The sequence below is a fragment of the Trichechus manatus genome, unplaced genomic scaffold, assembly GCF_000243295.1.
Source record: "Trichechus manatus latirostris isolate Lorelei unplaced genomic scaffold, TriManLat1.0 scaffold00156, whole genome shotgun sequence".
Taxonomy (NCBI): Eukaryota; Metazoa; Chordata; class Mammalia; order Sirenia; family Trichechidae; genus Trichechus; species Trichechus manatus.
Genome location: NW_004444092.1, coordinates 4,956,378 through 4,979,907, shown reverse-complemented (window position 1 = coordinate 4,979,907; position 23,530 = coordinate 4,956,378). Strand labels below are relative to the sequence as shown.

Here is a 23,530-nt window from a genome sequence, read left to right as displayed (position 1 = left end):
TGCAAATTCCTCTGCAAATATAAACATGACACCAGATCATATTTCTCACAGCTCTAGTGTTTGGGAAAACAGCTTTAGAAGTAGAATTAGGAGCCCTGTCTTCCTTCTGAGACCACAGAGGAGCCTAAAAATGTTCCGATCCTCTGCAAAATGACCATATCAGCATCATACAGTAATGGAAAGGAGACCAAGAGCAAATGACCTTGCCCAGATCCTGGCACACAGAAGAAACCCTACAAGTATTTACTAAGAAATAAGAGGAGAAGGTACGATCCCCATGACAATATTTACTGGGATGGGAATGCTGGAGAACACCAACTACTTAACAAAATGCTAGATCTTAATATTCCAGAATGTGAGTTTTGCTGTTGTTGTTCCAAGAAAACTACAATCCAGAAATAATGAGAGAATGTTGAACACTAATAGGATATCTTCCCCCTTCCTCTGAAGAAGCAGTTTGGGCAAACGTGTGGGATCTATTGTTTTGAAGGACACAAACAGGTTTTCTCACCTTCTCCTTCTGTTCTCTACTGCTGTAAATAATAACAATAGTACCCACTTACAGAGTACTCCACCCAAGTCGTTCAGAGATGGCATGGCTGTTTCCTCTCTGCCTCCACACAGACATCATTAATCAATCACAGCAATCTTTCCCTTTAACCGAGAGCCAGCTTCAGAGTGTTCCAGGCAACCACTACTAATCTACTAAAATGAACGCTCAAGATGAAATGTAGTTGCCCTATCTGTTCTAGGTTCCTTCTTCTCCTTTGTTTTTTGGTTTTTTGTTTTTTTTTTTTGGCTTCTGTTTTTATTTTTCCATTGCCATTCTGTTATTTTCCTTTCAGTTACAATTATACAGTAGGTATAATACAGGAAAGAAGCCTTGGTGGCATACTGGTTAAACATTCAGCTACTAACTGAAAGATCGGCATTTCGAAGCCCCCAACTACTCTGCGTGAGAAAGATGTGGCAGTCTGCTTCTGTAAAGATTGTTCTTGTTATTAGGTGCTGTCGAATCGGTTCTGACTTATAGCGACTCTATGTACAACAGAGTGGAACACTGCCTGGTCCTGCACCATCCTCATGATCGTTGTTACGCTTGAACCCATTGTTGCTGGCACTGTGTCAATCCATCTCATTGAGGGTCTTCCGCTGTTTTCCTGACCCTCCACTTTACCAAGCATGATGTCCTTCTCCAGGGACTGGTCCCTCCTGAGAACATGTGCAAAGTATGTGAGATGAAGTCTCACCATCCTTGCTTCTAAGAAGCATGCTAGCTGTACTTCGTCCAAGACAGATTTGTTTGTTCTTTTGGCAGTCCATGGTATATTCAATATTCTTCGCCAATACTGCAACTCAAAGGCGTCAATTTCTTGGAAACCATATGGGGTAATTCTACTCTGCCCTACAGGGTTGCTATGAGTCAGAATCGACTTGATGGCAATGAGTTTGGACAATACTGGTGGGAGCCCTGGTGGCAACATGGGTAAGCACTTGGCTGCTAGCCAAAAGGTCAGTGGTTCGAATCCACCCAGCGGCTCCACGGGAGAAAAGACCTGGTGATCTGCTCCCATAAAGGTTTCAGCCTAGGAAACCCTGCGGGACAGTTCTACTCTGCTCTATAGAGTCACCGTGAGTTAACATCAACTCCACAGCACACAACAACATCAACATAATTCAGGAAAAAGAGTGTACAGTACTGGCTTCCTTCAATTGTGCAAGCTGTCATTCTCCAAATGACCCTCACAGGAAACATGTAATCAGGGTTCTTAACTGGGGTCCATTGACAGAATTCAAGGAATTGGGTGGTGAAAAAAAAATCTTTATTTTAATCTCTAATTGAAATTGAGTATTTCCTTTGATGGTGAACGTGGGCAACAAACCACAGTACTAGTAGTGGTACCTGTGACTCTGTCACGAAAAGAAATTACAGATATTTTTGTATCATATTTCAGTTGTAGGTATCTCAAATACCATTCACACTAACAACTTCTCCAAAATATCTATTGTTAGATATCAATCTACAACTAGATCCATTTAATATTTTTACATTAAATACTATTTAGATATTTTAATAGAGAAACAATGTTATTATGTCATGAATTAGACTGGAAAAAGGGTTTGATAACAGTATTTAAATATGGTTGGCTTCCTTTGCACTCCTGTGTATTTTATTTCATGCATTTAAAAGTATTATGCTGAGAAGGAGTCATCAAGGCTTCACTAGACTGCCAAAGGGGTCCATGGCACAACAGTTTAAGAACCCCTGCTTGGACATCATTGTCATCATAAAACTAGTTGCTCTCAAGTCAGGATCAACTCATGGAGACCCCATGTGTGTCAGAGTAGAACTGTGCTCCATAGGGTTTTCATAGGTTTTTCTTCCAAGGCACCGCTGGATGGACTCGAACCTCCAACCTTTCAATTAGCAGCTGAGTTGCTTGTTAACCATTTACAGACCCAGGGACTCCTATTTAGCGCTTACTATGTATATGTGGCACTAAACTCACACACTATTCTAAGTACTGAGTACTTTGCATGTATAAAATCATTTATTTCTCACAGTCTCACTATGTGGCAGGTGGTATTTATTATTCCCATCCTACAGATTAAGGAGCTCTGGTGGTGCAGTGGTTAAACGCTCAGCTGCTAACCGAAAGTTCAGCAGTTCAAACCTGGCAGTCTGCTTCCGTAAGGATTACAGCCTTGGAAACCCTATGGGGCAGTTCTACTCTGTCCTATAGGGTTGCTACGGGTTGGAATCGACTGGTGGGCAATGTGTTTGGTTTGGTTTAGTGGAGCTAGGAAATTAGTTCAGGTTATCTGGCCACAAAGCATAAACTCTTAACCAATAGTCATTAACATGAAATTAATCTCTATTTCTTTCACTTGGGAAACAGCATTCCCCACCCGGAGTGGAATGAGACTACTACAGTGTTCTCTGGGGCTGTCAGTTACCATCCTGCATCACTGTGCACTTGCTGTACAGCAAGGGTACGCTGCGTCGTGGGGCCACTATTCCTGAGCCAACTGGGAATACAGTGTTAACCACCAGTTGTTAACTTTGTTCCACATCTCACTGCTTTTGGGTGCAGAAACACCGGGTGATTTGCAGTCTGTAGATTATGAAATCCTTACAAGAAGAGGCTTTATCTTTCATATACAGACTTACATATAGACAAACTGGAGCTTTATCTTTTATACACAGACTTTGCAAGGTCCCTTGGGCCCCTAGGATACCTGCACTAAGTAACTAAGAATTTGGACTCAGGCAGGTAAAGCTGGGAGAAAATTTGCTCCAATGGCAGGAAATTTTCCCATAGAAAATAGAAGTCTGTGGAGGAACTAGGTAAACTGTATTTGGAATCAGAAGAGCTAGCTTAGAGTACAGGTTCCAGCATTAATCACCTGTTGGACTAATTAGTTAACCTCTCCAAGCCTGTTCTGACATCTATAATCTAGAATGGAATATATCTCTGCAGATAAATGAAGGCATAAATGTGAAAGGGCTCTCTTCCCAAATGTCAATAAATGTACACTTCGGTCTAACGTAAAGAACTTTTTACACTTTGGGACTTTTTGCACAGTGACCAGCACATAGTAGCTACCACAAATGGTAAGGATGGAGGTTTTAAAAAAAAGGCTGCTCCTTCAGAGGTGTGTTCACATGCAGACTGGATAGCTTCCTGGTGGAGCTGTCATAAGACATCTCTCTCTGGCTTCAAGTGGAATATACGGACTTGTTTTGGGAGCTCCTGCCCACTCACAGGAGTCTGATGCACACAAGTATCTTGATTGGTGCCAAGTTATGTACCTTGCAATAGACAGCCACTGGCCTGGGAATATGTGTGTATTTCCATTTTCTCCTTTATTGCTCAACTAGAGAGGGGTAGAAAAGGTAGGTGTGGTATGTCATCTTTCCCTGGGAACCTTAGCCAATTACTGCTCAGAAGGAAAAAGAGGCAACTTTGATTACATTTATCCATCTGGGACATTAAAAAAAAAACAACAAAAAACAGCTGTGATTGAGTCAGTTCCAACTCGTGGTGACATCACGTGTTTCAGAGCAGAACTTCACTCCACAGGGCTTTCAATAGCTGTGATCTTTTGGAAGTAGACTGCCAGGCCTTTCTTCTGAGGTGCCTCTGAGTGGATTCAAACTGCCAACCTTTTGGTTAGTAACGAAGTGCTTAGATGGTTTCACCACCAAGGGTCTCTCACTGGGGACATACTTATACCAAAAAAATTATTCATTGTTAGTCTGAAATTTATCTCGACATTTTAGGAGAGAAAAAATAACTTTAATGACAAAGTACCATCTTTAAAAGTAGAATAGTGAAATAGTAGGTACCCTACTGGAGTTAAAAACAAAACAAGACGACAACAAAAACAGCCTCCGTCCTTCCCTCTTCCTCTGAAGAGTCTTTCCTTTTGGGAAGGTGGGAACAGGCTGCTTTTGCAAAGACTCTAAGCATCTGAAAGGACTAACGCCATGCTTTTGAGCACTCCACTGAACATTGTAAACAGCGGGCTCTTCTCCTCATTCACCTCTGTATAGGGCTGCCAGGTGAAATACAGGATGCCCAGGTAAATTTGAATTTCAGATAAACAATGAATAATATTTTAGTATAATGATGTCCTAAACATTTCATGGTTATACTAAAAATGATTCGTTGTTTACCTAAAACTCAAATTTAACTGCCAGTCTGTATTTTTAATTGCTAAATCGAGCAACTCTCATCCCAAACCAACATTCTCACACCAGCTTATTTGGGTCTTCAATTATCCAATAAAATTGTTGTTGTTGGGTGCCATCGAGTTGATTCTGAGTCATAGTAACTCCATGTGACACAGTAGGACTGCCCCCATAGGGTCTTCTTGGCTGTAATCTTTATGGAAGTGGATCGCCAGGTCTTTCTCCTGTAGAGCTGCTGGGTGGGTTCGAACCGCCAACTTTTCAGTTAGCAGCTGACTGCTTAACCACTGTACCACCAGGCCTCCTATCCAATAAAGTTATTGCCCTATAAAGTCATTACCAATAAAGTTTATCATGTAGTCATTATTAAGAAAAGATAAATTGTAAATTACCTATCAAGTGTGTTCTATGTCAATAAGCTTTATTTACTTTTTCTTAATTTGCAACTATAACATTTTTCATTTAAAGGGGCTTAAATTTAAACCCTTAAAATTAGTAAGAAGAGAAAAACGTAACTGTTAATTGAGAAAACTCTAACTTGGTAGTTTGAACATCAGTGACAACTTAATGGGCTTATGAATTTGAGTGGTCTTGCCTTTGAAACTGAGGGTAGGACAGATTATACAAAATCATCCAACTCAGGAATAGTCTGCAGAGCAGGATGGACATGTACATAACATGAAAATTAAGCTCGGCATGTCCATTTCCTACCTATAAGCCTCCTCCCTCATCCCCAGTCCCCCCTACACATACATGTAACACCTCTCCTTGCATCCTTTTTTCATCAGATTAAGCCACCAGACAGTTGAGTCAGAAACTCTAGTATCATCTTTGACTTTCCTCTCACCCCCGGTATTCAGTAGTTTGGACTCTAGTTATTCTCTTCAAAGCACTGCAATGTCTTAACTAGTTTCCCTGTATTTATGCTCTTTGGAGTCCCTGAGTGGTGCAAACGGTTAACACTATCGGCTGCTAGTCAAAAGGTTAGAGGTTCTAGTGCACCCAGAGGCACCACACAAAGAAGGCCTGGTGATCTACTTCCAAAAAAATCTGTCACTGAAAACCCTATGGAGCACAGTCCTACTCTGACACACATGGGGTCACCATGAGCTGGAGTTGACTCAACAGACAACTAGCATACTCTTCTCTATTCTAGTACTTCTAACCCTACCTGCACGTTAGAATTAACAGGAGAATCTTTAAAAATAAAAACTACTAATGCCTGGGCCCTGGACCAAATGAATCAGAAACTCTGGGAATGAGACCTATGCATCAGCCCACCAACAGATCCAAATGTGCAGCCAGGATAGAGAACCACTGCTCTACTCCAATCTACCCTTTCAGGTTCATCTCTAGAAAACACAACCAGTTACATACCAAACCCACTGCCATCGAGTCAATTCTGACTCAGCGATCCTATAGGACAAAGTAGAACGGCCCCATAGGGTTTCCAAGGCTATAAATCTTTACGGAAGCAGACTGCCACAACTCTCTTCCACAGCGCAGCTAGTGGGTTTGAACCACCCATCTTTTGGTTAACAGTCGAGTGCTTTAATCACTGTGCCACCAGGGCTCTTTCTAACTGGTTAAACAGGATCCTGTTTTTAAAAATGTATCAATAGTCTTCCTTTGCCAACTTTTCAACCTGTATTTAACAGTCTCAAAACCTATTCTTCCCCCAACCTCTACTGTTTTCATCCCTTAACTTCATGCTACTCTTCAATAGGTCTATTTTCCAGTCTCCCAACTTTCTCATCTGACTGCCCTTGCTCACACTGCACTTTCCATCTGTGATGGCCGCCTTCATCCCCAGAGTGTTCCACCCAACCTTCAAGGCCAGTGTCAATGTCTCTTCCTCCTTCCTCAACTCCACCTTCAATGAAGGGAATGTCTCCTCTTTAAGCCTATAAGGGTTCGTTTATACCTGTCCTGAATATATATTTAATTTCTTCCTTCTTTTTAATACAGTAAACACCTTAGGACTCCATTACAGGTACCTAGGAGAGCACATTACACTTCATTGGGTGCTCCAGATTTCTTGAATTTTTTTTCATGAGGCTTATAAAATTTGAATTGGTAACTTAAAAAATATGTCTACATACCAGCAGTTTTTTCTTACAACTAAAATGTGAGCTGTCGTAGTGCTTGTATGCATCATTCGGCATTCTGAACTTAAAGTTCCCAGGTGAACAGGTAAATACAGAAGTGATGTAGGAACAGTAGCTGAGTTACCTCTAGTCTCTTACAGTAGCTGAGTTATCTCTAGTCTCTTTGATCTACTGCGCCAGGATTAGAGAGCAGAAGATTTTCTCAAACTATGCAGAGAAGGATGAACAGCAATTTTATTAAGGACGCGGGCTGGCTTGAGCAACAAAAGAGAAGCAATACCAATTACCTCAAATAAATCTTTATAATCAAAGTTTCAATGCATAAGTAATACTTCTGCTCTAAAGTTTGCCCTGGAACCAATGCAAACCAACCGCTTGTCAACCCTAGGCAGAAAATGACTCTGAAAGTAGCAAAGGCTTAGAAACTGGTTGCGAGATTCAGTTCTAACTTGGCTGGTTAACCAAAGACTGGGCGTGGGGGTGGGGATGTTCAACTAGCTAGTGAACAGAGACAATTAAAAGTTATTCAACCCCTGCCGCGGGTCACAGCCCCCAGAATCGCTCCTCTGGAATCTCGGCCTAAGCCCTCGCCAGCGGCTGCCCCGCAGGCTCCAGCCACCAAGCCTGGGGACCCGCGGGCCGGGGGAGGCTCCGGGGGACGGGGGTCTGGGAGCACAGCGAGCCAGCCCGGCTGCGCGCACGAGGTTGGAGAGGGCCTCACCTACCTGAGCGCCAGGAACCTCTCGCCCAGGAGGGCCAGCGATATCCCCAGCAGGCTCAGAGCCACCAGCCGCCCCATGGCGCGGAAGCCGGGCACGCGGACTCGTCCGGCCTGGCCAGGGAGTCCGATGGGCGGTGCCCGCTTCCCGGTTCTGCCAGCGCCGGGCTGGGCTCCGCCCCGTCCCCGGCCTCGGCGGGGCCCATGTCCCGAGGCCACCGAGGCTCCGCCCTCGGCCCGCCCCTGGGCCTTTGTCCCCGCGAAACCTACTTCCCCAGATAATCTTCCACGGCACTGGGAACCGTCCCATACGCCCTAGTCTAGGCTGATGGCTGAAACTTGGAATTCTTTCACCTCCTTTCCCAAACAACCAGCCCACACAAAACTCTAAAACTGCACGCATACCATTCTCACTTTCCGCTCCTTCACTCGCTATTCCGATAAGAAACTATTAAAGTTTTAAGTTTTTTTCTAATTACTAGGAAAAAAGAAACGAACATGTAAGTATCTCACGTTAGAACTGCTACTTTTTATAACAGGATGTAAAAGAGAGGAAACAAACATCTTGTTTTTAGTAATACTTCATCTAGACTAGAGACCTAAGGATTCAAACACTTCTTTTTGATCCAGACCCAGTTTATGGGAATAAGAGCTATTTTTTTTTAACTTTAACAACATGAAGAAATAAAGACAAAAAATATATATATCAAAGAGAAACTTACTCACTAAGACTGAGGCAGTTATACATGAGTACATCAGAAATAAGCTGCTGATGATTTTCAGGGTTTACTTGCCACCCTACAGTATGTAAAAGGTCTGATAGTGCAGAACCAGGCACTGCTGGGTCAGTGTTTCCTTGCGTTTTGCCTGGGTCGTTATGAGTCGGGGAGACCCTATGGCAGCTAACACGACCACCACAGTATGCAGACAGAGATGTCGCAGACAGTTACCAGTTCTTAAACAGTTTCATGAACAACTAGCAAATAAAAGCAAATGCCAATTTCTCACCTTTCCCCTAACGCCTCTCCCCAAAAATGACTCCTCTCCTGTGTGTGCTTATGTCTAATTCAAGCCTAAGGAATATTGAGTTCTACTGGATAGTAGATAGCAGATACAGTGGTCCTTTGAAGGCCCAGAGGGCTTTACCTTTTTTGTGTGAAGCAGCACTCTGACGGTCTGGTAAGCCTACAAATTCCTTCTCAGAATAATGTTTATAAGTGTATACAATAAAATACATAGGATTGCAAGGGAAACCAATGGCACTGAAATGCAACTATCAAAATATTTTTAAAAAACTATTTTTTTGCTATAGTAATATGTGTGCTACATTATTGACACATTACATAACAAGAGGGAGCACGATTCTTTCAAACAGTGATAAGCCTAAATGTTATTTTTAGATATCTGCCACAACAGTAATGTAATAATGAAAATAACTGCCATTCTATTAGTAACAAAGTCACAAGTACTGGTAATACTACTGAGCTTGTTGTCTGCTTTCATAATTGACTCATGGTCACCCCATGTGTGTCAGAGTAGAACTGTGCTCCATAGAGTTTTCAATGGCTGATTTTGCAGTAGATAACCAGACCTTTCTTCTGAGGTGGCTCTGGGTGGACTTGAACCTCCAGCCTTCTGGTTAGCAGCCAAGCGTATTAACCATTTGCACCATTTGAAAACAAAGATGTTATTTTTTTCTCATCCAGGTGTATGAACCTCCCTGAATTCTATCCATTCTTAACTTGGGTTAAGAATCCTTCCATAACCAAACTGATAACAGCAACTGGAAAGATTAGATAGGAACCTTACTAAAAGGGCAGTGCATTTATGACAGTGGGGGAGGAACAACTCAGAAAAGGAGGGTGAGAATGGTTGCACAACCCGAAGAATGTAATCAATGTCACTAAATGGTACACGTAGGAATTGTTGAATTGGTGTATGTTTTGCTGTGTATGTTTTCAACAACAACAAAAACAAAATAAAAAAAGAATCATAGGGTAAGGCTATGACTGTATAGGTAGGGCTGGAAAGGGACATGTCTGTGTAGGTAGGCAGGGATATCTTTGGTGTCAGTCACTGGACAAGAGAAGAGCCTTAAATATTAAATCAGAATTTAAAATGAGGACCTAAAACAGAGTGCCTGGGACAACCACCTGGGCTTCTCCCTTGGTCAAGTCTGCAAGTCTTGTTCTCAAGGATTCCTGGGGAGAGACCAATACAAAAACCTATGCCTCATGAACCCTAAATCAGGAGCCAGGCTCAGAGGTCTCCCTCCATGTGGCACAAAATGAGGAAGCTCAAGACTGTAAGTAAGATTACCCATTTGATGCTAGTCTCTAAGTCTATTTCCCTTTCATTATTCCTCATTTGTAGAAAAGTCATGCTTTTCATAGTTTGGTCTGTTTTCAGCTATTATACAGAAATTAAAGTGTAGAACGTCTGCATCTTTTAGACTGAACTCAGGACTACCAAAAAAACAAAACAAAACACAAAAAAAACGAAAACAGCTCTTGTACCGACTCCTTCTCCCTTTGCCAGTGGCAGACATCACTAATTGATTCCAGCAATATTTCTACCAAGACCAGATCTGTCCTCACAATCTTTTCAAAAAACAAAAGAAAAAGAGAAATAGGAATCTGTGAAGTGGCCACTGACAAATCTCAATCCAGGACGAAGCCTATTTGCCATCTTGGTGCTGGGCGGTCAAGGAGAACCAAAACCAAACCAAACCAGTTGCTGTTGAGTTGATTCCAACTCAGTGACCCTATAGGACAGAGTAGAGCTGTCCCATAGGGTTTCCAAGGAGCAGCTAGTGGATTCAAACTGCCAACTTTTGGTAAGTAGCCGAGCCCCTTCAAAGAGAACAGTGCCCTGGAATTTAACACAGAGGCAGTTGTGGTAAAGAACCAGGCTTTGAAGACCAGCAAAACCTACCTAACCACAATCTTAGAGAATCTTAGAGAAAACTGCATTTTAATTTTATTAATATGACCAGTGAGCTTCTGCAAGCTCTACCTTCTCATCCCCACTACCATGCTAGGGCTAGAAATCACCATTTCTCACAGGTGGGTGGGAAGAGATATTGTTTGATTAGGAAATCAGAAGTATTTATCTTTTCTCATTATTATGTTATGCTGTTAGTCGTTAGCTGCCTTTGAGTTGCTCCCAACTCATGGTGACCCCATGCACAATGGAAGAAAATGATACTGGTCCTGCGCTATCCCCATGACTGGTTGCTGTGATCTGTAGGGTGTTCACTGGCTGATTTTTGGAGTAGATGGCCACGCCTTTCTTCCCAGTCCCTGTTAGTCTTGAAGCTCTGCTGAAACCTGTTCAGCATCATAGCAACACGCAAGTCTCCACTGACAGACAAGTGGTGGTGTCATGTGAGGTTCATTGGCTGGAATCAAACCCTGTCTGCCATATGAAAGGCAAGAATTCTACCACTGAACTATCAATGTCCTGAGGAGTGTTATAAAACCTGTTGCTGTTGAATCGATTCCAACTCATAGCGACCCTATAGGACAGAGTAGAACTTCTCCATAGGGTTTCCAAGGAGTGGCTGGTGGATTCGAACTGTTAACTTTTTTGGTTAACAGCCACAGCTCCCTGTAGCTCTTAATTACTGAGCCACCAGGCTCCCAAAACCAAACCTACCTCCATCGAGTCTATTCCGACTCATAGCAATCCTATAGGACAAAGTAGAACTGCCTCATACAGTTCCCAAGGCTGTAAATCTTTACAGAAGCAGATTGCCACATATTTCTCCTGTGGAGTGGCTGGTGGGTTCGAATCGAGGACTTTTGGTTAGCAGCCCAGCACTTTAACCACTGCACCACCAGGGCTCCTTCAAGAAAGTTACATTGGCTATCACTGGCTATTAAATGTTATAATAAAGTTTAACAATCTTTTGAGATAACTGGGATTTATAGGCTACACCAAGAACATAACCCCAAATTTATGTTATTTCATGTGGAAAATTGGTTTTGACTACCAAATAACCAAGTTACCCAATATAAAACAAACTTTTTCTGGAACCTATTTGTACTTGGCATGAAGAGTCTTTATCAAATAATGACTTAGGATTAGATTATAATTAGAAATTTAATGGGTTTTAAGCAAAATTTCAGAAATAATGATACCTTATGTCAGTTCTTCTCAAACTCTCTCTAGTGAAGGACCAGTTTTTCTTTATTTCCAATTTATCACAGACTGACACTTTTGCAAAATACAATGAAAAGCAATGATTAGAAAACAAATGAAAAATCAGATATACAAAATACAAATACAAATCTTTTATTATTTGATTTAACAGACGTAGAATTACTTTGTCAAATTTCTGTAACTTTTTCTAAATGCTTACTATCAATTTTTCATGCTTATCTCACCATGGACGAAAACAAAGAGTTCACAGACTGAACATGGCCCTTGGACCCTACTTCAAGTGGCACTGCCTTTTATGATTGTACCTTAACTCTTTAAAGCTCATTGCAGTGCATTATCACATGTAATGTTCATGGTAATTTTATGAAATAGATGACTCATGATGATTGTCATTTTATAAAATATGTGACAGGGGAGTTGGTCCCTCCATATCTTTATTCCTTCTGCTCCTCATCTCTATTTTAAAAAGAGGGAAGATCCTTTAAGACATAAACGCATTCAAGAGATGTTATTAAATATCGTTATTATTAGCACGAGAAAGATTTTCCTTGTTATGTTCCACTCCAGGGCTTCTCAAGCCATTTTCTGAGAATTCCAATGTGTTAAAAATACCACAACAGATCCAGGAAAATGTTGTGTATTTTTAATATTTGTACTTAACAAATTAACATTCTTCAAATTTTAGGTTAAGCAATATGAAATTGTTGTTTGTAGAGGTCAAAAACACACATAAATATAAAATACAATATAATGTGTTAGTTACAAAATAATTGTACATTTATTCCTGGTTTACTATAGGAGGAGTTATCTAGTAACGGAACTAAAGTCTAAAATGAATGAGATGTTATTATGGATTAAATTGTATCCCCCCTAAAAAATGTGTGTCAGCTTGGCTAGGCCATGATTCCCAGTATTGTGTGATTGTCTACCATTGTATCATCTGATGGGATTTTCCTATGTGTTGTAAATCCTACCTCTATGATGTATAATGAGACAGGATTAGAGGCAGTTATGGTAAAGAGGCAGGACTCAATCTACAAGATTAGATTGTGTCTTGAGTCAATCTCTTTTGAGAAATAAAAGAGAGAAGCCAGCAGAGAGACACAGGGGACCTCACACCACCAAGAAACGAGAGCCAGGAGGATAGCGTGTCCTTTAGAGCCCGGGTTTCTGCACTGAGAAGCTCCTCCACTGAGGAAGATTGATGACAAGGGCGTTTCCTCAGAGCTGACAGAGAGAGTAAGCCTTCCCCTGGAGCTGGCACCCTGAATTCAGACTTCTAGCCTCCTAGATTGTGAGAGAATAAACTTCTGTTTGTTGAAGCCATCCACCTGTGGTATTTCTGTTATAGCAGCACTAGATAACTAAGACAGATGTGTTTGGTTTTTTTTTTTTAAATCTTGCCAATGTACCTCTAAACCAAACCAAACTCGCTGCTGTCAAATTGATTCAGACTCATAGTGACCCTACAGGACAGAGTAGAACTGCCCCATAGGGTTTCCGAGGCTGTAAATCTTTATGGAGGCAGATAGCCACATCTTTCTCCTGCAGAGCGGGCTAGTGGGTTCAAACCACTGACCTTTTGGTTAGCAGCCGAGCACTTTAACCACTGCAGCACCAGGGGTCCTAATGTACCTTTATGATGTAGGAATAAATGAATTCTGAGATAAAGTTGAAAGTCGACATTTAAGGCTTTTGGTGAACTTGAAGTCTAGGCCAGATGGCCTGCTTGTTCCCACCAGACCCAACCCTACTTCTGTGAGTGCCATAGAACTTTGCAGCCCCTCTTCCAGGAGCAGTGGGACCCTGGGGAAGAGAGGACAGAGGAGTAGAGAAGACTGGGAGAGATAAAAGGAAGAGATAGAGATAAAAGCTCCCCAACTTCCATCTGAGACTGACTCTGTATGACCTGAACTCAGTGGAAAAAGTAAAGACATGTGTTATGGATTAAATTGTGTCCTCCCAAAAATTATCTTGCAGTTCTAGCCCCTGTACCTGTGAATGTGACCCTGTTTGAGAATAATCATTTTCTTTTGTTATGTTAATGAGGTCATACCAGAGTAGGCTGGGCCCTAAGCCTAATCACTTCTGAGAGGTGTCTTATAAAAAGACACCAATGCCAAGGAACACCAAGGAAAGTCAAGGAATGCCAAGAAACTCCTGGGGCTACCTACAAGGAGTGACACTCCCCTAGAGCTGATCCCCTGTTAGGTCTTCCAGCCTCCAAAAACTGTGAGACAATAAACTTCTGTTCTTTAAAGCCATCACTTGTGGTATCTTTTGTTATAGGAGCACGAGGTAACTAAGACAATGTATTTCTCCATGTTCTAGGAAGTCCATGCATATTTCCCATACCTAATAGCAAAACTATATCTAGTTTTCTATCAATGAACCATATGTGCAACCCTTTTCAGAAACCACAGGGGTTAGGGTCAGCTGAAGCAACAACCACAGCTATTATTTACTGAGTACTTCCTATTCCACACACTATACATACACTATTTCATTTAATCTCCACAACCACCATTTGAATTAGGTAATACAGTGAAACCTGTGAGAGCCAGAACTTGACAAGACTGCCTTGTTTTCCCAGGCCTCACAAGTTTTCTACTTTTGACAGGGTGCAGTCTTACCACTTTTCTGTCACTCGTTTTAGTGGGAAATATTTGAATTTTCCTTCTTGGATAGGTTTCCACCTTACACAGTTTCCGGCTTTTGCAGGTTTTACTGCATTATTAGTCCCATAAGCCTGGAACATGATGTAGCTAGGATCCAATATAAGAAAATCTGTATGCAGACCCCATCCCCACTATGACAAATCTTCTGTTAATTGTCAAATAAACAGATTTCTGTTTCTTTGCTACCCATGGTAAGAGCAGAGATAAATGAGCTGATACAATTATTTAAAAAATCTCATATAAATTCTCATTAGAGTTTAAAATTCAGTTGTTTTTTATGCTTTTCCTTTGCCTGCTTAAATTAATTCACTTAACATTTATTATGTTCTGTATCCCCAAATAGTTACTGGAAATTAAAAGATAAAAAGGAGGCATACATTCCCTGTCTTGACAGTGGTCACATTCTAGTAAGACAGATTATGCACCTGGACAAATACATACAATGTTATGTGTCAGGGACTATAAACTTTGATCTTTATCTTGTATGTGATGTAAAGCCACTAAAGTCTTTGAAGGAATGGAGAAACATTCATGTTTTGCAAAGATCACTCTGATGGCTGTGTAGAAGGTGGGTTGGAGTCTACTCCCCAAGCCTACTTAAGAGAAGATACAGATGTGAGCAAGGCAGAAGTAGTGTGGAAGGAGACAAGGGAACAGATTTAAGGAATCTCAGAGGTTAGATGAATAGACATGGGTGACTGGTATGATGTGGGGGGAAAACAGGGTTGAAGATGACTTGGGTGTTTAAATGGGTGAATGGGAGTATGTTCCTTAGAAGTGAGGATGGTAAGATTTTGTCTCATGTACTTTGGACATGTTATCATGACGGCCCAGTCCCTAGAGAAGGACGCTGTGCTTGGTAAAGTAGAGGGTCTGCAAAAAAGAGGAAGAATTTTAATGAGATAAATCGCCACAGTGGCAGCAACAATGGGCTAAAACATAGTAATGGTTGTGAGGATGGCACAGGACCAGGCAGTGTTTCGTTCTGTTTTATGTAGGGTTACTATGAGTGGGAACCTCCTCGATGGTACCTAACAACAACACTGGGATGGAGGAGGACCATATTGGGGTCTCAGGGTTGGGGGGAAGATGATGAGTACAGTTTGGGACACATCATATCTGATGTGCTTGAAGCTCAGGAAGCAATTGCAGACAAGTTTCTGGTGCTCAGGAATGAGATCTGCCTGGAGGTGGAGACTTGGGTGTCCTTAGCTGAGAACTCAGCAAGCTGAGTAGGTGACCTTCAGAAAGATTTGAGGCTGTAACCCGTGGTGAGGTGGTGAACGTAAACGTTTTAAGAACTTTATGGGTGAATAAATGGCTAGGAGATAGGTCGAAAGGTAGGAAGTAGGATAGAGAATTAGGAATTAGTTTAAGCTTTAGGCATCACCCTAAACCAGGGAAAGCAGATTCTGGCATAAATGAAGCCATTTTCCCTTTCCCATAAATTTGGATATGAGGCTTTGAAATTCTTACAACATAGTGCTCTAGGTAGTCACTACCTGTCCACAGAGAATGAAACCTATTTGCCATCCCTCCACAGAGCTTGGAAACCACATGGAAAATGGGGTGGGGGGAGAACTGGAAAGAATGTCCAGAGTTACTTGTGCTTGACATAAGACAGCCCCTTTCCTGGCTTCTGTAATTCCATTTGTAGGAGTGACAAGGGAGACTTGGAGCGTGTTTCTGGCTTTGGCAAGATCTTTCTCTCTTCCTCATTCCTTCAACACTCATTGCCTCACCACCAATACCTGCATAATCTCATTAGATCCTTATCTTTATTTTCTGTGGTCACCAGGAGAAGGCCAGATTCCCTAGTCGACCCTCATCCTCAGACTCTTGTCTCCGCATGGCTGAGTACTTTACCCCATCTCTCACTTCTTCCCCAACTTCCAAAACCCTTTCTTGTGTTCTCTGGAACTCAGTCAGTCTTCAGCAAAATTCCCTGTATCCTCAACTTCTTTTATAAATATTCTCTTCAACTTAGTGTGCTATCTACTGACCTTCATTCTGGGTCATTTTCCCCTCTATCCTTGAAGATTCTAGCCCCTAGCTCATGAGCACTCCCTCTTACACTACACTGTCAAAATTCTTGGTGATTTCAACATATATAAAACCATTCCATACCCTAACTTTTCAGTTCCATAACCTCCTTTCCTACAATGACCTTGTCTCCATCCTTCTCTGCCACCTATTCCTGGTGGTTATACTCTAAGACTTTGCCATTGACAGTAATTATAACACCTCTGAAATCTCAATTTCAAGATCCCATTTTCCACTCACCACCTATCTTTTTAGCTCACTCTTTCCAGTACTCCACCTTCAAATATTCTTTGAACTACAATGCACTAATTATCACCTTTTCACTGTCCCTGATTCCTGTCATGTCTTCTCTTCCAACCTTATACAGTTCAGATTCCATGATGCCTTGTTATATTCACTCCTTTATATATGTCTCAGTTCCCTTTCTCCTTTCTGTTTACTTTCTTGGTAAATCTCCAGCCGTGGTTAAATCTAGTTTTCTATGCTGTACTTACAGCTGAATTTGGCTACAGAAATCATATAACCACACTGACTCCTTTTCTCCAAATTCATGACCACTAACCTTGGAATCAACTTGATGGCAACTAACAACAATAACCACCTTGAATATTCCCTTAGAGCACCCCAGCAATCCTAGTACATTTCACTGGTCCACTCATTTTCCTACCTTACATCTCCATCCTCACTCCCGACTACTTTGAACTGATAACCTTGCTCCCCAATTTACCAAAATTGTAGATACCGACAGAAGACTTTCTAATGTTCCTGCCACATCAACCCACCTCCTTGCATTTGGTCCCAAATATTTATCTTCACTCCTAATTGCTACTGAGGCCATTTCCACATCTGAGCACCTGATACAATCCTCCTTTGTATAGCCAAGGATATATTGACAACAATTGTCCCCACGTTCTCCCGCATCAATTTTTTCTGCTTTACTGCATCATTCCCCAAAAGCACATAAACATTCTGTAATTTTGTCCTTTTGAAAAGAAAAACCCTCTGAGTCTCACTTTACCCTTCAGGTATCATCTCATTTCTCTGCTCTCGTTTATAGCAGCATTACTTGAAATATTTATCTGGACCCAGCTGCCTCCAGTTCCCCTCCTTCCATTTTCTCTTCATACAGCCAAACACTCCTATACCCTTTTTCTGATCCATCTCCTCCAGTGCATAAATTTCTTTAGGCAGAATAAGGCCTATTTTTTCAAGCTATCTCAATCGCTCCTCTTCAGTTCACTGTTACCTAGTGAGTCTCATTAGGTATACAGGATAAGTGAGAACTGGTTTCTCATTCCTGATATGGTGGTTGAGACGGCCATGCTGATCCCCGATGTGGCTCCGTGCTGTCTCCAGAGCTTCCTACCCTGGCTGTGACTCATGAAGCAGGGAGGAGTCATCTGAAGTGAAATGTTTGAGGCAGTTTCCCATCTTCCTCAGCCAGAGTGTCACCTGGACCATTTTAACTCTCTTCTCATTGGACCCCTTGCCACCAGTCTTGAGCTTCCAAACCATCCACCACTGTCAAGTGATTTATTTATAAAATTATTGTCTTTTAAACAAACCGTCTTCAGGCTTTTGACCCCCTTTTTTTTAGTGAAACTGCTCCCATCAATGTAATTAAATAATTGCTTTGGTAAGTTCTCATTTTACCTGACTTATCAGCATCATTTGACACAGTTCGTCACTCCGTTATTGACATGCTTACTTCACTTGGCTTCCACTATACCATACCATCGCGACTGCCAATTGCTATCAAGTCGATTTCAACTCATGGTGATCCCACTTGTGTCCTAGTAAAACTGTGCTGCATAGGGTTTATATTTTATTTTATTTTGTTGTTGTTGTTGAGAATTTACACAGCAGAATATACACCAGTTCAACAGTTTCTACATATACAATTCAGTGACATTGATTACATTCTTTGAGTTGTGCAACCCTTCTCACTCTCTCTTTCTGAGTTGTTCCTCCCCCATTAACATAAACTCCCTGCCCCTTGAGGTTCCTATCTAATATTTCAAGTTGCTATTGTCAATTTGATCCCATATAGATAGTTCTTAAAAGAGCATAGTGCACGAAGTAGGCCTTTTTCACTAGTTAAGCTAAACTATTGTTTGGTTTTAAGAAGACATCATGTGATATTTTTGGTTTAAGGTTTAAAGATTATCTCAGGGCAATAGTTTCAGGGGTTCATCCAGCCTTCATGGCTCCAGAGAAAGTCTAGAGTCCATGAGAATTTGAAATTCTGTTCTGCATTTTCTCCCTTTTGATCAGAGTTATTCTATAAAATCTTTGATCAAAATGTTCAGCAATGGTAGCCAGGCATTATCCGGTTCTTCTGGTTTCATGGCAAACAAGGCTGTTGTTCATGGAGGCAATTAGCCACACATTCTATATCCTCCTTCTCCTTTTGTTGCTCCAGACAGAGACCAATCGTGCCTTGGATGGCCCCTTGAAAGCTTTTAAAACCCCAGGCACCACGCAAGGAATTAGGAGGTAGAACAGAAGCATTAAATATGTTATTAGCCTAATTAAATGTGATGTCCCATAAAACCATGACCCTAAATCTCCAAACCAAGGAACCAAATTCCATGAGATTTTTGTTTGTACATAAGCAGCCTCAGCAGCTACACTTGTTTTTTTTTTTTTTTTGGTCACTGTTGTAAATGTGTCTGTCACAACTTTTGCTAATTCAACTTTTTACAGGTGTACAACTTACTGACAGCAATTACAATTGCATTTGGCTGTGCAATCTACCCTTAATCAATGTGATTTTTTCATTACGTTAACCTGTTTACCCCCCTTTCCTGCTCCCTCTTGCCCCTGGTAACCATTAATAAACTTTGGCCTCTATACATTTGAATTTTCTTGTCTTTTTATATAAATGATGTCAGACAATATTTGTCCTTTTGTGATTTACTTATTTCACTCAGCATAATGACTTCAAGGGTTTTTAATGGCTGATTTTTTGGAAGTAGATCACCAGGCCTTTCTTTAGAGGCACCCTCTGGGTGGACTTGACCCTCCAGCTTTTCGATTAGCACCCAAGCATGTTAACCATTTGCACCACCCAGAGGCTCTCCACTATACCATACCCTCTTAGTTTTCCACCTACCTCTTTGAACCACTCCTGCTCAGTCTCCTTTACTAGGAAATCCTAGTCTCTTTTCATGCCCCAGGGATCCGTGCTTGAACATTTTTTTTTCTTATTCACATTTCTTTTCTTGTTGATCTCATCCAGTTCATGGCTTTAAATACCACCTATATATTGATGACTCTCATATGTATTTCTTCAACTGGGACCTCTTTCCTGACTTATTGTCTCATGTAGTCAACTAACTACTTGACATCTCCACTTGGATGCTGAGTAATTTCCAATTTATCTAGTCCAAAACCAAATTCTTGATCTATTCTCCCACCCAAAGCTGTTTCTCCTGTTGTTTTCCTTATTTTAGTAAGTGGCAGCCCCTTTATTCTACTTACCTGGCCAAAAATCTTACAGTTGTTCTTGACTCCTCTCTTTTTCTCATACCCTACATCCATATCCTATTTTCAAAATACATCCAGAATCTCACTATTCTCTACTGTCTCAATATTACCAATCTAGTCCAACACCGTCATCCTTTGCCTAGAATATTTCAGAGGCTTTTAACCATTCTCCCTGCTGCCATATATATTTATTTTTTGAACTTCTACTATGAGTTAGGCCTCTTCTAGGTGCTGGAGGAAAACAAATAAAAATCCTTGCTCTTATGGAGTTTTATTCTGATGGGAAAAGTGGACAATAAATAGCCAACCAGTTGCCATTGAGTCAGCTTCAACTCATGGTCACTTATGCGTGTCAGATTAGAACTGTGCTCCATAAGGTTTTCCATGGCTTTTTTTTTTTTGGCAGTAGATCACCAGGCCTTTCTTCCAAGATGCCTCTGGATGAACTCAAACCTCCAACCTTTTTGTTAGCAGTCAAGTGCAGGAACTCCAAATAGATAAGTAAAACATATATTATGTTAGTTGGTGATAAGTGCTGTGGACAGAAACAAAGCAAGAAAGAAGATGAGAAATCCAGGGGTGGAAGTGGGATTGTCATAATAATGGCTTTTCTGGAAAGCTTCACCAACGAGATAACATTGAGTAGCTCTTTGAAGGATTGTTGGGAGTGAGCCCTGTGTCTATCAGGAAGAAGAGCCGGTGGAAGGTACAACAGGCACAAAGCCCTGAGGAGGAAGCATGCCTGGTGTTTTTGAGGGACAACAAGGAGGCCTTGAGCAAGGTGGAGAGTAGTAGGAGAGAGGTCAAACCATGAAGATCCTAGTTGGGAATTGTATAAAGTTTAGCTCTTACTCTGAGCAGGATGGGAAGGCACTGGGTGGGAGTGCAAGGTTCAGCAGAGCAGTGACTGATCTGCCTCATGTTTTAACAGAATCACCCTGGGTACTGTGTTATCAATAAACTGTAGTGGGGCAAGGTTGGAAGCAAGGACACCAGTTAGGAGACTGATGATGGCGGCATGGACCAGGATGGTCACACAGGAGATAATGAGATGTATTGGGATTCTAGATAGCTTTTGAAGAGAGAAGAGACAGGATTAACTGATGGATTGAATCTGGGAAATGAGAAAAAGAGAAGTCAAAGATGAATGAAAGGTTTTTGTCCTGCAGTTAGAATGATGGAGATGTCACTAGCTGAGATGGGAAAGACTCACATTGTGGGTCTCAATAAATGTTTATTAAATAAATGAATAAATGGGGTCAAAATGCAGTAACATTTTACATTTGATGGGGATAGAATGGAGAAGGTGATCTATGTTAAATTATGTCCAATGGAAGGAAATGACTGCTTTAATGTCTGCCTTCTTTTTAAAAAATGGTAGCCTCTCACTTCACACATACTCCATTTAATTCTTCTTTTCACAGTACCAATTTTTATACTGTATTTTTTTTACTGAAATATTTTCCTCTTACATATATATGCATAAAACAATCCATCATAGTACATTATTAAGTATCTTTTTCCTAAGCTCCAAGGGCTACTATGTACTCTCGTCTAGTGAGAACTAGTACAAAATCTGTTCTGATAATTCCTCCTAGTAGTTGTGCTATCCCAAGGTGAGTGTTCTGAAATGCTTATCATTTTCTCCTTTAAGGATGCTTGCCTGCTATTTGCTCTTTGTTCTGGTGAACAGTTTTGATTTATACAGGCTGACCAAAGGAGTGTAAGTCATAGAACTGGGCCTGCCAAAAAGAAACATAGAATGTCATGGCAGATATCATTTTCAACAGACACTCAAATCATGTCCAAGTAACATCGGAGGAACAGAGGATAAAAATCAGCAGACCATCAGAGACTGGAGGTAGTCCTTGACATTGTGAGGGACATCATGAACCTGACTGTAGCCTGGGAGGACAGGCAGCATTTTAATGAATGGAAGCTAAAAGAAACTATGGCCCGAAGCAGAGAACAAACAGTGATGTCAGAAACCATTTCTTTAATTGCAATGCTGTAAAGACCCTGAGACCGCTCATTCTTTTAATGTTCCTTCCAAGGAACCCATCCGTTTTGCTAAATGAAGTATGCGTGCACAGCACAGAGAAGCAGGATGAATTTAGATTTTATTTTATATATATTATCTTAAGAGAATAGACATGAGAGTTGTAAAAGAAAATGCTTTTGAGGATCTACTTCATTGTCTGCCTTTCATTTTTTTTTTTCCTGTGCAAGCAGTGTTTTATTATTATTATTATTTCTTTTTAAGCTCGCACATTTTCTTTTCATTACTTTCCATTACACAGAAGTTGTGGAGCTTAAATTTGCCTGAGTGCTTCGAGGGCAGGTGAGCTCACTTCTGGCATGGGAGTTAGCTGCACGCCTATTTCTTATTCTCAACACAGATAGTGCTTATAATATATGTTGACTTAATGTAAGCAAACATAATGGCTGCTTACATGGAGTATGATTAACCGCAGAAGAGGAGAAGGTGTTAAATTAAGTTGTCAGTATCCTTGTAGCCTTATCTCTCACTTCCAATTATTTCCTTTCACGTGGAGGTTAAATAACCTCTTTTACTTCCCTTAAGAGTGATATATATTGGAAAAACAACCTTAAAAAGTAAGTCTGTGACTCATATGTAAGAAGACAATCTGGCAACATGGGGCACTGCATAGAGGCCCGTGAGTCAAGAGAAATCGAAGGAGTATGTCCTGGCAGGCCAGTGGAAAATGGAAAGTGCCTGGTAGAGGAAATGGGGTAAAGAACAGTGAGGAGCAGACAGGAGACGAGGGAAAGAGGACGGTGGGCTTGTGGTACAGCAACCTCTGCTCAGACTCCAGGTTGGTGCCTGCCCACCAGCACTGACTGCTGATCCCTCCAAGCCCAAAAGCAGCTTTGGAGGTGACCTGGAATTTGCAGGTGTCCCCATGGCACCACAGAGCTACGGAAAAACTCACCTAGGCGATCTCCTAGATCTTTGGTAAGCAACCTCCTGCCAGCAAAGAAAGAAACAGCAAGAAAAAAATACTTCATCACTCACTAAGTTGACTTGTTTACAAGAAATGTATGTGTTTTGTTTTCTTCTGTTTGTTTTAGGTTGATGTGGCCACAGACTTTATGTTGGGCATTCATTTTTAATAGGTCTACCACTATCTACAACTATTATTGCAGCCCTAGTGGCATAGTGGTTAAGAGCTTGGCTATTAATCAAAAGGTCAGCAGTTAGAATCCACCAGCTGCTCCTTGGAAACACTATGGGGCAGTTCTACTCTCTCTTACAGGGTCACTATGAGTCGGAATCAACTCGATGGCAATGGGCTTGGCTTGGACCACTATTATTAATTAGAAAGAAATTTCCTTATGCATTGAAACCACCACATGTCTGTCAGTTTGTTGTACTGTGGTAGCTTGGGTGTTACTGTGATACTGGAAGATTTGCCACCTATATTTCAATACCAGCGGGGTCACCCTTGGAGGACAGGTTTCAGTAGAGCTTCCAGACTAAGACAGACTAGGAAGAAGGACCTGGCTGTCTACCTCTGAAAAAATTGGCCAATGAAAATATTATGAATAGCAACGGAACATTGTCTGATGTAGTGCCAGAAGATGAGGTCCTCAGGTGGGAAGGCACTCAGAA

General features: G+C 41.3%; 1 protein-coding gene across 2 annotated transcripts in view; it reads right to left on the bottom strand.

Moving 5' to 3' along the window:
• Positions 1-7,671, bottom strand: part of PON2 (paraoxonase 2) — a 37,258-nt gene extending 29,587 nt beyond the window's left edge. For both annotated transcript variants that reach the window (XM_004386137.2, XM_023740509.1), the window contains exon 1: positions 7,530-7,671. In XM_004386137.2, the coding sequence (XP_004386194.1) occupies positions 7,530-7,603 (74 nt within the window). In that variant the 5' untranslated portion in view covers positions 7,604-7,671. The remainder of the gene's footprint in view (positions 1-7,529) is intronic.
• Between the last annotated feature and the right edge of the window lie 15,859 nt (positions 7,672-23,530).